At 40.3% G+C, this 16,363-nt stretch overlaps 1 protein-coding gene across 1 annotated transcript; it reads left to right on the forward strand.

The window, feature by feature from the left end:
* Positions 1-5,689: 5,689 nt before the first annotated feature.
* On the forward strand, positions 5,690-15,610 carry LOC122967591 (glial fibrillary acidic protein). Its single transcript, XM_044332310.1, has 9 exons — positions 5,690-7,250; positions 9,108-9,168; positions 9,258-9,353; positions 9,450-9,611; positions 9,857-9,982; positions 11,519-11,739; positions 11,833-11,876; positions 13,259-13,341; positions 13,573-15,610. The coding sequence occupies exons 1-9, from the start codon at positions 6,736-6,738 to the stop codon at positions 13,612-13,614; spliced, it is 1,350 nt and encodes a 449-aa protein (XP_044188245.1). The 5' UTR covers positions 5,690-6,735; the 3' UTR covers positions 13,615-15,610.
* Positions 15,611-16,363: the final 753 nt, after the last annotated feature.

The raw sequence follows: 16,363 nt of genomic DNA on the forward strand, positions 1-16,363 counted from the left end.
TAATGTATCAAATTTATTTTACAGCAAGAAAAGAATAGTTTAATGACAGTGTTTATATATATATATATATATTATATTATATATATGTACATCCTGCCCTCACTCCAAAACAAATAAATTGTTTTTGAAATGTTTGTCAGATTGTGTTTTTTGTTCATGCACAGGAGGACGTTTGTGGCTCGTCCAGACTCAGCGAGTCCGGTAAATGAAAGGACACAGAAGACTGAGCTCATTGTTGGCAGTAAGAAGCTACTTGATTGATGCACTCGTTTTTGCCTCCCTCAGTTTGTTTCTTCCTCCTCTCTCTCTGTCTCTCTCTCTCTCTCTCTCTTTTTTTTTTTTTGCTCTCTCGCTCTTCTCATAAGGGGGAAAAAAAACAGGAGGCAGACACAGGAAGGAGGAGATTTCTACGACCGTGTCTGGCTGTGAGATGGAAAGAGATTTATATCAAACAAAAAAGGGCCTTTTTTTCTTGAGTCGGTGTGATTCATTGCTTCTGACAGGTTTTCCTTTTATCGCCTTTATGAATTGATTCACTCCCTTTTTTTTTTTTCCACTGTGTTCATACATAAAAAGCTCGAGTTTCAGGCTGATAACACAGATACAGTCGATAATAGGATTTGAGGGTGTAGAGTGAAAAATAAAAAGGGTCACTTTTATAGTTGTTTGCTGCTGAATGGATGGATGGATTTTCTATTTCCGCAGTAAAGATAGAGACACTGCATGTTCACCCTCTTTGTTTTCTCATTTTAGGTGATGGAAATGTTTTTCTCCTCTCGACCTGACAAATCACTTACCGGGAAAACAGAATTAGATTTTATATTAGAAAATATACCCGACATGACAGAGAAGTCCTTTATATATTAAGCCAGAAAAGAAGAAGCTGGTTTCTATTACACCTTAAACTTGTCCTTTTGCTCTTTGATCTTTTAGATGTTTCATGTCAGGAGAGGAGCAGGTTTCTTTCTTATGTCTCTTACCGCCAATGCCTTAAAGGATAAGTTCACAAGTTTTTAAGTCTGTGATGTTAGTGATGGGGGACAACAGCAATGTTTTTTGTTTATCTGAAGATAATATGAGGCTTCAGCTGTCTGAGTTAGTTGAATAAAGTGGAGATCTTTCACAGTTACAGTCTTTTAGTACAGTCTATTCAGCTGCAGTGGAAGCATAGTAATAAAAAGAGGGAATCTGGCACTAAAAAGACTGTAACTTTGCAAGATATTGACTTGATTAAACTAATTTTGATGGCTGAAGCTTCATATTAGCTTCAAATAAATAAATACATTATTGCACAGAAGGAGGACTGTGGATTTTGTCCTCCATCACTTATATTGTAAGTGCATTATGAAGGGATTTTCTAATGGTCGGTATGAACAGGAGGAATGATTACAGCAAGAAAAACATGTTTCAATGCTCATTTGTGTTCCTGACTGTTGTTATAAGACAGACATGAAAAGTTGTGAATCCGTCCTTTAATTGTTGTGCCCTGGATGTGACGTATTCTTCGTAGCTTCAGGAATGTATACTCGCAGAGGGAGAGCAGTCACAATCTCCACAAATTCACATTTTGCTAAACCTCAAGCTGTAAAACCTTATGATTTTTTTTTTTTTTTATAATACCCTCTGACACATAACCAGTCATATTTAAAGATTTGAAGACTTGAGCTGGTTTCAACAGTTTAACAGAGCAGTTTACAGTGTGTGTGTGTTTGTGAGGTATGCGGTTGTGTCTGTGTGGTATATTTGGGCCCCAGCATTCCTGCTGACAGGCAGGCTGGAGCTTCGGGCCTGAACCGGCTCTTCACCGGCACCTCTTTGTGGCTGCGCTCTGTTTGGACCCAGTGGTGCTGAGTCATATAGGCGGCCTGTCTGTCCCAGTTAAGCCCCCCTGATTTCCATCACAACCCCATTCCCAACATGGCCTTGCTGCTACAGTACAACCACCCAAGTATTAAGCTGCAGAATTAATGATGCCGTGAAGAAGTTTAGATGTGTTTCATAAAGCCAATTTATAAATCAAGAGTTAGTATTCTGGATTAAGGCCTACTCCTGGTTTAATTCGCCCCCCTCTGTCCGGGAAACGGGCGCTCGATGTAGCGTTGAAGGCGGCGCTGAGACGGTCGTATTTCCAGCTCGTTCAGTCAGGATTCAATTTGGTTTGTGGCCATTTCAGCCATCAGTAGAGGTTGAGGGATGGCAGCTGAGAGGTTCACACTGGGGGGTGGGGAGGATTCTGGGTGTAAAATGCCAAAGAGCACAAAGCAAGAGTTGAGTGTTATGCAGTCAAACTTAGTTGGCAGCCATGTTGCGTTGGCCTGAGATCAGTCTGGAACCAGCAGCATTAAGATTCAGCCCCTCAACCTCTTTTTCCCTTGTAAGCCCCCGACGAACGAGGCGATCTCCTCATGTTGGACACATGAATCAGCTGTTTGACTTGGCCCTTCGGTGACTCCAGCAGAGGGAGGAGAGTGAAAAGTCTGCGCCACCCCCCTTTCTTCTCCGCCTGTGTGTGCATGTTTAATGTTCAGGACATATTACCTCAGTGACCAGATCTGAGGCAACGGCCACGATTGTCTAAAAAATCCAGAGGGCCGAAACAATCGATGTCACCTTAATGATGCGACCGTGCCATTAATCCTTAGAGACGGAGCCTTTTAAACTCAACAAATCTCTGCCAGACTTAGAGCGTGCCATCTCGTTTAACCTCTTTTAACAGAGACCAATTGGGATTCAAGACACTGTGTTGTTGTTTTTCTTCCTCATTAGAGACAACACTCAGAGGCCAGATAGTAAAGTCATACGAGGCTTTTATTCACTGTCTCCCAGTAGCACTGGTTTCCACTCCCTGTGTTTTTATGAGCCAGTAACAAAGAAGTCCTTTATATCCCACTGCTGTTGTGGTTTTACTACCTGTTGGAAGCAAAGTTAAGTCACTAGCTTCATCTTCTTAACTATAAATAATGTAGGAATTCAAATTTACAATTTTGTTTCAGATGTTTGGATGTATTTTTCCTTCTGCTACTGGTTTCCATTTCTGAAAACTCGTGACCCTTGGTTGAGATATTGGTAACCCTTCAGAGGATGGGTTCACAGTTTTTCAAGTCTTTCTTAAAACAACAGTCAGGAGCCCAAATAAACATTGAAACATGTTTTTCTTGCTGTAATCATTCCTCCTGTTCATACTGACCATCAGAAGATCCTTTCATAATGCACTTACAATGGAAGTGATGGGGGCCAAAATCCACAGTCCTCCTCCTGTGCAAAAATGTATTTAAATGTTTATCTGAAGCTTCAGTGTCCAAATGAGTCAAATCAAGTAGATATCTTTCAACGTTACAGTCTTTTTAGTGCAAAAGTCCCTCTTTTTGTTACTATACTTCCACCGCAGCTCAACAGGGAAACACTGTCCAAGGAAACAAAAAGAGGGAATTTGATGCTAAAAAGACTGTAAGTGTGTCAGATATCCACTTGATGTGACTAACTCAGTCTGCTGAAGCCTCATATAAGCTTCAGATACATTTTTAATGACTGTGTGGAGACACTGTGGATTTTGTCCTCCGTCACTTACATTGAAAGCACATTTGAAGGGGATCTTTTAACAGCCAGTATGAACAGGAGGAATGATTACAGCGAAGAAAAACCACTTTCACTGTTTATATGGACACCTGACTGTTGTTTTAAAGGACCAGTGTGTAAGATTTAGTGGCATCTAGTGGTGAGATTGCAGATTGCAACCAACTGAATACCCCCTCCTCTCAACCCGTCCCTTTCAAGCATGCAGGAGAACCTGTGGTGCCCACAAAAAACACAAAAGGCCTTCTCTAGAGCCAACATATGGTTTGTCCGTTCTGGGCCACTGTAGAAACATGGCGGTGTAACATGGCGGGCTCCATGGGGGAGGACCCACTCCCTATGTAGATGTAAAGGGCTCATTTTAAGCTAACAAAAACACAAATTTTGTTATTTTCATGGGATTATACACAATTTAAACATACTTATAAATATTCTATTCCATTTCTGCCAATGGATCCCCTAAATATTACACGCTGGTTCTATAAGACTTATAAGCAGTATATAAACAGTTGATAAATTATTTAAAACCTACTATAATGTAGTTTCAATTAATTAATGTATTTGTTAACTACTATAACCTCCTGCTGTGGGTGGAGGCTGGAATATAAACTCATAACAAACTTAAAATAACAAAGTCGTAATAATGTATAAAATATGTCTTCATTGGAGAAGTAATAATTGCTGACAAATACTGTGCATTTATAAACACTTAAACTACATTATACTGTGTTATAAACCATTTAATAAATGTCTGCTTCTGAATGTTAAATAGGGGGACTTACTGAGTTATTTAATGCATCAGATTGAACATCAAGTCTGAATTACATGTTGTTAAAGTTATATTTGTCTCCAGTAAACTGATTTTCATACTGAACAGAAATAAATGGAGACTAATGGCTTCCTGAAATGACACAAATATATCTTAAGTTCAAAATTCTTTGTTAACGAGCGAGTAACTTAGTAATAAATGAGGAAAAACACACTGATGTCAAATGTCTTGACAGTGGTTGTGTCAAAGGAATCTAATTATTCTTATCTTCAGGGATGCAAACATGCAAATGCAGAGCAGACAATCAGTCGCAATCTCATCTCCGCACATCTCCTCAAACTCTCCTCATAAAAAAGAAGTCAGAAAAAGATCAGCTGAAGCTCTCTGACGTCGCCAGCCCTGCGGTTGTCAAGGTAATGGATGAAAATGGTTTTGTAACGCAGCCTGTGTTAGTCCTCTCAGAGTTCAGATTAGGTCTACACCCCCTCCCCTCCTTCCTCAACCCACTCCTCCCCGCCTCTACCATCCATCTGTCTTCACAGCCAATAAGACGTCTAATAAACCGAGCACAGTGAACACCCCAGAGGCCTGCAGTCTCACTGGAGCCTCAGCTACTCTCTACCTCGGCTGTAATAAAAGCCTACATGTGTGCCCGCACGTTTAATGGGCCAACAAATGTAGATATACAGTGGTGTGTAAAGCTGTTTTATCATGTTGCCAAGATAACAGGTTTAAAAAATGTGGTGAATACAAGAAATCATCCATGTTGCCTTGGTTAATCATTGGCTTTGGTGCTTTTTATTGGCATATTACAATATTAGTGCAACATGTTTAATTTTGTGCACACAGTTCTTTTCTTGTAAGGAAAGAGAATTATGTTCAAAGTGCAACAAATAACAGTAATATTATTCTAATGATAGTTTAGTTATGATAATTTGTCTGTTTCTAACTTTTGTTTGTGACATAGTATGCATGAAAACTGACACTTGCTGCCACAAAGTTGCATTTTCTGTAAAGAATTTCTCTTTTTCACAGCGCAAAAAGTGATTTTCCCTCAAAATATGATATTTTACAGCCATATTATGTTGAAGGATAAAGTTTGAAAGAAGCCTGACTGTTTGGCAATAAAATGTTATTGTACATATGCACAAATGCACAGAAACATGCAACTTTATCTGCTTTATTTCCTTTTTTATCTACTATGTATAAGTATATCCATATTTTTACTTATATTTTACATTGTTCTTATCTGCACAGATGGTAATAATAGCATGCTCTATCCATATTGTCCATCTATCTATCTATCTATCTATCTATCTATCTATCTATCTATCTATCTATCTATCTATATTCGTGACTGTAATATTGTTTTATTATATAAAACAATGTATTAACAGCCATTGAGCAGCCAAACATTTATCTTCAGTGAAGTAATTTTAGCAGTATTTAGTCTCCTGTAATATTATATGAAGTATTTTAACTGCTACAGTGTTTTTCGTGGTCAGTATGGTTTATGCAAAGTGTTAGTTTCCAAATAATAAACCAAATATTACAGCAGGAACACTTGGCAGGGAAACATTTAGGGTTATTCCTTGAAGAAATTTAAAATAGTTTTATCTATTATTTGTTTATTACCATCTATTTGACCAAAAACTTCTAAGAATACAAACAAATATTATGAATATTACTTAAAAATGTGACCTAATTTCATGATAAGTTATTCCCGTCAGAGTAAGCAGGTGTTTAGTGAATACTTGTAAGCAGTTATGTCCTTTATTATGTAACTTTGCCAAAAACTGCCATCCGAAGAGAAGAGACAACAGTCTAAGTCTAATTATCTGCTTCATCCGCCAATCTGCTGTTGCTTTCTTTGATAAAGAAGTGAAGATATCTTCCCAGCAGCTCCGTCCTTTTTTGTTCAATCAAACTCTGTTTCTGTTTTTGTTGAGAGTGCATGTGTGGTCAGGTTTGAATCGGTGGCCCAGACTCGGTCACACAAATTCCTTTTCATTCAGCTGGAACAGAAAGAAAGAGAGAAAAGACAAAACGGGGTGAAAGTAAGAGTGAGAGAGAGGGAGAGAGAGAGTGAGTCAGAGGCCAGGGAGAAGGGGAGGAGAGGGTGGTGGTGGTGATGGTTCGGGGGGGGGGAGACGGAGAAAGCCAAGAGACATTTGTTGTTGAGTGGACGAGCACAGACAATCCCTGGCACACAGCTTTTTGAGTGTCATATAAACCACCCCTTCGCTCTCCCTTTTTGTCCCTTTCACTGCCTGCCACCCTCCCTTCTCCCTGCCCCACCCTGTGGTCTCTCTGCTTTGGGGACTTGGGGGGGGGGGGTTTGCCTGCTTCTATAAAAGCCCCGTTTGTGCCCTGAGTGAGCTTCATTTCCCATCATGGAGAGTCAGAGAGTCCAGTCCTCTTACAGGAAGCGTTTCGGGCCCCAGGGCTCGAGCGGCTCAGGAGTCAGAATTAGCAGCCTTTCTTCCGGTCGCCTCTCTTGGCATGGCACCCCTCGCACCCACTCCAGCCCGGTCTCCCGGATCTCTCTGGGCTCAGCCAACACAGCCCTGCTCCTGGGGAGCCCCGGGGACCGGCTGGACTTCTCAGCTGACTCCCTGATGAAGGCCCAGTACAAGGAGACACGTACCAACGAGAAGATGGAGATGATGGGCCTGAATGACCGCTTTGCGAGCTACATCGAGAAGGTGCGGCTGTTGGAGCAGCAGAACAAGGTGCTGGTGGCGGAGCTGAACCAGCTGAAGGGGAAGGAACCCAGCCGCCTGGGAGACATCTACCAGGAGGAGCTGAGAGACCTGCGGAGGCAAGTGGACGGTCTCACCGCCGGCAAGGCCCGTCTGGAGATAGAGAGGGACAACCTGGCTGCAGATGTGTCCACGCTCAAGCAGAGGTAGGAGGAAACAGGGTGGAGGAGGATCATGCATATCGTAGTAAGACCTCTATGTCTCTTCTTAACTCTTCTATGATGCAAGTGACCCTTTATTGCTTCTTATTTTGATGATAAAAGAACATTTATATTACAGTTGGCACTCGGGAAATGAGCTGAGTAGCTAAAATATAAATGTAGAAAGATTCTTGTACAGTTTTGTATATGATAAAAGTAGAAATGTAATGTATAAACCGTAACCAAAGAACTTATCAGCATAAAGACAGTTTAAATCAACTTAGAAAGGAGGGGAGGGGTACTACACTCCCTCCTGAGTTGTCTCTTCTGTTACATATGTGGGTTTTATACACTGAATTTCATTTTTTTGTGTAGTTTTTTTAAATTTTCTTGTTGTTTGTTTCAGTTTTTGTGTGTGTAAGTTTTGCATCTCAGTGGTTCAAAGCAAGTAAAGGTATTAAAGTATTAACGGTTGCTCACAAATTCAGCCGCTTTCGGTCAACTTGGCTTCGGTTTAATCTCGATGCTGTGCACTTGGTTTTGCTTTGAGATTTTAGTCAAATACTCGGCGCATAAAAAGTTCAGTTTGACAAGATTTGAGGTCTCATAGTACAAAATGAGACAAATTCGTTACATAGCGGAAGTTTTTTTGGGGTTTTTTTCTTTTTCTTTAATGCATTTATATGCAGATTCGGTTTTGTCTCTGATTCGTTGGAATGCAGACCACTGTGAGCTGCCCGAGCTTTACTCCTGGATCCCTCTTTACAAACTTGATCCTGACTGAACCCCTCGCCGCCATTGAGTGAGTGCGGAGGAATGAGGCGCACACAATGGTAGCCCTCCACAAAGGGAGCAAACAGCCAGGCAGATGTTCTCTTCTTCCCTGTTACTCCAAAACACCGACTCACTGCACTGTTGCGAGGCTTTTATTTTTTTAATTTAAGTTGTACACGTGGTATGAATCTATAATTTAATTTAGACTAGAGAATAAGTGATTGAAAGTCTACTTCCACTCCTCTGTAGCCTCCGATTATCACACAGCTGCTGGTCCCCTCAAAGAAAAGAAAGTGAATAGTGATGACCGTGGCTGAGTGGGTCAAAGGTCACTTTTGTGATTCCTTGAACCACTCCATTCAGCCAACTCTGCATGCAGCTGTACAGATGTTACCCCCCCCCCCCCCCCCCCCCCCAAAGTGTGAGCATTTATGTTTCTACGTCTCTGGGTGTATGGCAGATGGATTGCAGGGTGGTGTGTGTCAGCGTTTGAGGCTGAGGATGGATCTTTTGTGTGTGTGTGTGTGTGTGTGTGTGTGTGTGCGCTCCATCCCGTGGGAAAGGCCTCTGGCTGTTAGATTGGAGTGAATGTGTAATGATGCGTAAGCTGCCCTTTCAGCTGAGCCCCAGTCGTCCTCTGCAGCACGGGGAGCTGCACTGAAGCTCACAGTTTTAAAAAAATCTGATTGAAATGCTTGGAATGCATTTCAGTCCCCACAGTTGGACTCTTTTTATGCAGAAAAGTCTATAACTGTACACTTGTTTCTCTCTTTCACTGGTGTTGAGCCATAAAGGAGCTGCCAGTACTATTATGCATGATACAGCAGCTAAACTGGACATTATCAGGCATGTTGTTTCAATGAAATATTGGCTGTTGGGGATATTTTCTCTTTAAAATTCCCCAAAGAATCCATGCTTAACATAACATCTGCAAATAATTAGAACAAATGTGATTAATCAAAACAGGTATTTTGCATGTTGCAGTCATTTGCTAACTCATGCTAAGAAATGCTTCAACTACTGTGTGTTTTCTATAGTTGTTTTATCCATCATGATTCAAGCTTTTACTCCTTTTTGTGATTCATTCAGGTTGCAGGATGAGATCGGCCTCCGACAGGATGCGGAGAACAATTTGAATACCTTCAGACAGGTAATTCTGTTTCCTGGACTCATGATCTAAACAGTTTATATATTCAGTATGTCTGACTGTCTGTGTTCATTCCTCTGTGTGCCTCATAGGATGTGGACGAGGCGTCTCTAAATCGTGTCCAGTTAGAGAGGAAGATCGATGCCCTGCAGGATGAGATAAACTTCCTGAAGAAGATTCACGATGAGGTAAGAATGAAATTAATCAAATACTTTCATTATCTTTAAATATAGCTATACCCTTGTCTTCACTTTTTATCCCTACTATCCTTTCCCCCGTCTCAGGAGCTGCGTGAGTTCCAGGAGCACGTTATGGCCCAGCAGGTGCACGTTGACCTGGATGTGTCCAAACCAGACCTGACTGCTGCTCTGAGAGACATCAGGGTCCAGTACGAAAACGTGGCCTCTTCAAACATGCAGGAGACGGAGGAGTGGTACCGGTCCAAGGTCAGAAGACTCAGAAGACAAACTAGTCTGTTATGAAGCTTGTAGTGATGAGAACAAGAGAAATACATATAAAGACACTAGGTTCAACTTTCATGGTCCCTGTGAGGAGATACACAACTGCCAATAAAAATAATATTAAGTAATATTATCCAAGTGTATTTACTATGCAAGGTTTAGAAATAAAAGCAAGTTATGAAATTCATTAAGGTGAATATAACATACTTACTGTTTGTGTTTGTACACAGTTTGCTGACCTGACAGATGCAGCCAATCGTAACGCAGAAGCTCTGCGCCAGGCCAAGCAGGAGGCCAATGAGTATCGGCGTCAGATCCAAGTGGTGACCTGCGACATGGAGGCTCTCCGTGGGACAGTAAGTCCACCAAATAATCACAGAGAACATTGTGTGATAAATTGCCAGTATATCAGCTAATAATCAGAGAAAAATTACAAAATAAAAGTGCTGTCTGAAAGTGTGAACCCAGGGACAAATCTATAGCACACTGGATTTAAAATAGAACAATGACTATGAGGTTAAAGGTCTCATCTTTAATTTGGTCACCTGATGTGACCAATGTAGAGACCATCACCCTTTTTACACATAATTTCCTAATTTAAGGGCCTTGAAGTAAACGGAAACATAACATTGTCATATTTAATATTTGGTAGCAAATGGTCAGTGTCTGTCTGAAGTCTATGACACAAAGACATCATTAGTTTCTTCTGTGGTCATGTGACTGACTTGGCCAGTCAAGAACATTCACAAATTCACTGTGATGAATCTTTTATGGGGTTTTTTGTGTCTGTTAGGTGAATATATATGTATAAAAATCACATATATAATTTGACTAGTTTGAACACAACCTGCAAAGGTGATGCTAACAGCTAACATATCTGTGTCATTGAATTGCTGATTATAAATGAGGCAAGTAAAACACTAGCTTACGTTACTTGGTGGTAACTTTAAGTGTAAGCCTGCAGTATTTTCTGGCGCCACCACTTTGTAGCTGCTAATACAACCACGTAACATCTAGCTAATCATTAGATAACATGCACAGAAAACAACATATGACACTTGGTTTGAATGTTACAACATGAGTGTCTGGTCTGTATATTATGGTCATTGTCCTGCTGCACTGCTCAAAAGACTGGGGAACTATATGTATAAACTGTACACTGCTTACTCTAACTTCCCAATCACTGATCCCCAATCGCTGCTTCATTTCAAATCCAAAAAGTTTGTTGTTAGGCACCTATTGACCCCCCAGTATACAAGGTAGTACTCTAGAGCTGAAGTGAGATAATTAGTCGATTAACTTGCAACAATTCTGATAATTAATTAATCTTTTAAGTTATTTTTTTAAGCAAAAATGCCAAAAAATGCACCGGCACCAGCTTCCCAAATGTGAATATCTGCTAATTTTCCATGATAATAAACTCAACATCTCTGGTTTTTTGACTGTTGGTCATACAGAACAAAGAATCTGAATATTTTAACTTGTGCTTCAGGGAATAATGTGGTGGCTTCAGTGGTGGAAAACGTCAAACTAATTTGAGATTTATCAGATTATGGAGACCCAAATGACATGCAGTAAACCTGGACTTTTAGATTCCCCTGTTCAGTTGCCAGTTGGTAACACAGCCTTGACTTGTAGTAAAGCAGCAGCAGTAGCAGTGGTAGTTATAGCAGTAATAGTACTGGTATCAATAGTAATAATAGTGTCAGTAGTAGAGGAAGTAGTAGTGGTACCAGTGGTAGAAGTAGTGGTACCATTAGAAGTAAAGGTGGCAGTAGTTGTGTTATCGTTTAAACTAATCTGAGCAGAGTGTTAAATGAAACCTCAGGGACCAGCAGTCTGCCACCTCAGATGCAGGCGTTCATTACTTGGTCTTGTCTGTCCCTCTTCAGAACGAGTCTCTGGAACGCCAGCTCCGGGAGATCGAGGACCGCTTCACCATGGATACGGCCGGTTACCAGGATACGGTGAGCCGTCTGGAGGAGGAGATCCAGGCACTGAAGGAGGAGATGGCGAGACACCTGCAGGAGTACCAGGACCTCCTCAACGTCAAACTGGCCCTGGATATCGAGATCGCCACCTACAGGAAGCTGCTGGAGGGCGAGGAGAGCAGGTGAGAGCTCGGCGGGCTGGTCGGGTTTGATACAGCCAACAAATGTAGAGAAGTAATGTTGGTGGATGTTGATGTTTGTCTCTGTTCCTCCAGGATCACCATCCCGGTTCAAAGCTTTTCCAACCTGCAATTTAGAGGTCAGTATCAAATTAGTCGATTAATCAATTAATTGCCAACTATGAAATTAATCGCCAACTATTTTGATAGTTGATTAATCGTTTTGAGTCATTAAAAAAAAAAAAACAATGTAAAAATTCTCTGATTCCAGCCTCTCAAATGTGAATATTTTCTGGTTTCTTTAGTCCTCTATGACAGTAAACTGAGTATATTTGGGTTGTGGACAAAACAAGACATTTGATGACGTCACCTTAGGCTTTAGGAAACAGTGATCAACATTTTTCACAATTTTCTGACATTTTTCAGACCAAACAACTGATCGATTAATTGAGAACATAATTGACAGATTAATCAATAATGACAATAATTATTAGCTGCAGCCCTAGTATCAAAAGTGACCTTATTTTGACTCATGTCTTTTGAAAGGTGCTTTTGAAATTTCATGGTACAGTCAATATATTTTCATATGTCTTCTTTGTAAGTAGGAATTTTGGCTTGATGGTAGCGCTAGAGAAAAGGTAAAAAAAAAAACATTAGGACTCATCCTCAGGAGACAATGAATCGATTATCTAATATAAATTAATCTACTTATTATTTTCTCGATTAATCAATTTATTGTTTTCTCTAGAAAATTTCAGAAAATAGTGAAAAATTACAGTTATAATTTTCCAAATGTCTTCTTTTGTCTGACTAATGGTACAAACCAAAAGATATCCAGTTTACTGTCATGTATGATGAAAAAAAACATCAAAACCTCACGTTTGAGAAGCTGAAACCAGAATATATTTTGCATTTTTGCTTAATAAAGGACTAAAACTATTATTGAATTATCAAAACAGTTACCGATAAATTTTCTATCAACTAATCAAGTCAAATTTATTTATAGAGCACATTTCATACAAAAAGCAACACAATGTGCTTCACGAGGGCAAGAGCAATACAATTATAAAGACATAAAATATGAGCATACATATCATTATACATAAAAGCATACAAACATACGCTTGCATATATAAACACATAGGTAAATAAAGTGCATAATAATTCAGTTAAAACAGGAGCAGACAGTGCATATAAATTATTTAGCATCAATTTATTGACTAATCATTGCAACTTTAATGAATATATATTCAAATAAAATGTTTTTCAGATGTTTTGTCATGAAAATAAGTGTTGCTGAAGCTGATATTTTAACTTGACAGAGGAACCAGATGATTCCTCCTGAGCTTCATATTCATATTTAGGTGTTTTGAGTTTTCCAGTTGAATTTCCATTTTTCTGGGTCACTCTTCCTGTGTATTCATCCCGTAAATATATCATATGTGGCAGTAATTGAATGCACAGGGAAAATCCTTTCGAACACAGGATAATAAACCACCATTTCTCTGTTCATCTTTTTTAGAAACTAATCTGGACACTAAAACCCCAGAGGCCCACGTGAAGAGAAGCATCCTGGTTCGAACCGTGGAGACCAGAGACGGGGAGGTTTGTGCTTTTTATAAAACAACACAACTCACACTGAAGCAGGTCAATCTGTACGCTGCACCTCCTGCACACCTCCTCTGGGGGGCGATGTTCAACCCTTCTGCAGGTTTTCACACACACAGGATGACCTTTGCCTCAACACACCTGATGCCATTTCCAAACACATATGAAAACTCGCCCGGGATTTGTCCTTTTTTTCCTATTTTTAACTCAGATCTCTTTTCTTTTCAGATCATTAAGGAATCAACCACTGAACACAAAGATCTTCCTTGAGGTTTTGTGACCGGCTTACATCTGGTCTTCAGTCACCCCAAAGCTCATCATTCCACTTTCTCTCCCTTCATCATCACCCGCAGACTAAATTAACTGCCCTAAAACCATAATATAACCACCTCCTATGTGCTCTCATTAGAATTTCTGCCAAAACATACGTGTTTAGCTTTTTGTACAGCTCCACTATTAGCTTGAGTTGAAATGTAGGCTAAAGGTCTGTAGCCTGATCCAGTAAAACCTACTGTTTTATTCTAACATGGACTGACAGACCAGATTTATAGCGTTGTTTCTAAGTAGGTTGCCATAGAGGAGGTATAGGAATATGTAGCGAGGAGGTGGAGGTTGACGTGTGGTTCTGTGGATGTGAAATGTGGCAAGAGAAGTACAGTAGGGAGTTGACTGTATATGTCAGAGCTGAATTTGGGCAGAGAATGAGAGATATGTGTATGTTAGAGCAGATTTTTGGCAGAGCGACCAGTGAATATGAACTGGTTTTTAACCCTTGTCTGGTGCTATTTTACATTTCAGTGCTTTGTTGTTGTAGCAGCCACCTCTCTGTTTGAGGGTTGTTTCGTGTATTAAAGGTCCTGCACACCTGCACTGATGTTTTTTTTTGTTTTGTTTTTTTTTAGGTAGGATGATTGGACCTCTTCTCGGGTTGGATTTGGGTAGAGCTTTGTTGAGAGTCTGTTGAGATAAACTTACTTTTTCACTTAGTAGCCAAACAAACCTGCTCTGAATAGGCAGAGCTGCAAAAACCAAGAGGAACACAAAGAAACAATAGAGTTCCCACACGCTGAAGAAGAACAGCCTGAAAGCACAGTCGAGCAAGATTTGTTAGCCAAATCGAAATCTTAAGAACATTAGACATGCAAAGATAGTTAAAAGGCAATCATGAAGATGAAATTGCTTATTTTTGACACAAGAATGTACCCACATATCCAAGTTTTATCGTCTTCTCTTTGCTTTTGTGTTTGCCACTAAGTGATGGAGTGACATTGACAACTTCAGCAGGGAACCACCTGCATGTCATCTATAAAAAAATACGAATTGTCCCATCAACAGGTGCAACAAATCTAACAAGAGAGTCTGTAGTGTTTGTATATGCCTACACAGTTCTGAGGTGACGTCTAAACAGCCAAAAAATAGTAAAAATAACAGTGAATGTAGTGTAAAGGTGTAGGACCTTTGCTCTTCTGTGTTCTCTATTCACTGCACACCCAGCCTGTTGTGTCCTCAGTCTCTTGAACACGACATGATAAAACATCATCTTTTTGTTTGACACCAGGACGTGTCAGAGCACGCCGATTTATCTGGCAGACGTGATAGGGACAGAGCCAGGTTGGAGGTGTGGAGGGGGTGTTTGGAAGCTGACGCGACCTTTGCCCCGCAGCTTCTAGTTAAGCCAACAACCTCTTTCCAACCTCCAAAACACACACACCGGCCAATTTATGTAGTGTTTGACTCATAGCTAAAAGATATGCAGACACAACCACAACCCATACCTGCACCAGAAAACCCTTGTTTTTTTAATTTTGAAAGGGGACATCGGGGGTTGAGGAGGCTAGAAGGAAGGACGTCACAGCTCAAAACACTGTAATCCAAACCTCGTCCTTTGTAGGAAGCCCTGCTGACTGAAACCATGCCGATAGGTTCTGCCACTAAACTAATGAGAATGGTGGTGCTACGCTGAAGCTGGCTGCCACTGTGCTCGTCGCCAAGGACACGCTGTGATTTGTGTTTCCATGTGTTGCCTCCCGCCTTCTCCCCCCCCCCCCACAACTTCAACCCCTTTCTCCTGTATTGTTTTGTTTTGGGGTTTTTTTTTTAATGTCGATCCTACATAGAAATTCTGAATCCTGCTTTTTTGTTGTTGTTGTTGTTGTTGTTGTTGGAAGAAACCTCTGCAGATGTGAATATAACATTAGTTTTGACCAATGCTACATGCTACGACGTCATGTTAACTTAACGACAATAAACATTTTGTTTGGTAGAATTGATGCCTCTTATTTAGTCTTTTCTAAACAAGCTTTCCTTTCATTTTTTTCATGATGACACTGACACATACATACAGTCAATCAGCTCTGAGCGTTATACAAGCTGACAGTTAACTTCAGGGTATTCAGACACTATTCATCATATCTGATTGTTTCTGCCCGTCAGCCAGGCTGCGCTGCCGAGCAGATGGGTTCATTTCCTGTAATATCAAGGCTCATTATGAGTGTTACTATATATCCAGGCAGAGAAATAATAGTTCCCAAAAATAGTGTCTTTTGAGATGCAAATAAAGACCTGTGCAGGAATGTCAAACACCTGACCTCAAGTTTACAAAAAATCAGTTTCCTGGAATTTCATTTATTCTGTTCTTATATAAACTTTGGACTTACATTTGATTTGTTTAAATCAAGGTTCACAATTGTTCACATCTGTCTTAAAACAATAGTCAGGTGCCCATATGAACATTAAAACTGTGTCTGCTTCCTATTATCATTCCTCCTTTTCATTTTGGTGGATTTCAGTGTAAGTGATGGGGGACAAAATCCATCACCCTCGCTCTGTGTAAAACTACATTCTGAAGTTTATCCAGAGCTAATATGAGGCTTCTGCAGGCTGAATTTGTCAAATTTATCACGTTTTTACAGTCATTTAATTACTAGATTTCTTCTTTGTGTTACTATCTGCACTGCAGCTCAGAAAGGAAACACTTTCTGTGGAAACAAAGAGAGGAATTTTGCACGAAAAAGACTTT

Source organism: Thunnus albacares, chromosome 17, assembly GCF_914725855.1.
Source record: "Thunnus albacares chromosome 17, fThuAlb1.1, whole genome shotgun sequence".
Lineage (NCBI taxonomy): Eukaryota > Metazoa > Chordata > Actinopteri > Scombriformes > Scombridae > Thunnus > Thunnus albacares.

Excerpts from the sequence above, each read along its gene's own strand:
- LOC122967591 (XM_044332310.1), top strand. The coding sequence starts at position 6,736 with ATGGAGAGTCAGAGAGTCCAGTCCTCTTACAGGAAGCGTTTCGGGCCC. Across the intron at positions 9,169-9,257 it reads ATTTGAATACCTTCAGACAG|GATGTGGACGAGGCGTCTCT; the intron begins GTAATTCTGTTT and ends TGTGCCTCATAG. Across the intron at positions 13,342-13,572 it reads TGGAGACCAGAGACGGGGAG|ATCATTAAGGAATCAACCAC; the intron begins GTTTGTGCTTTT and ends TTTTCTTTTCAG.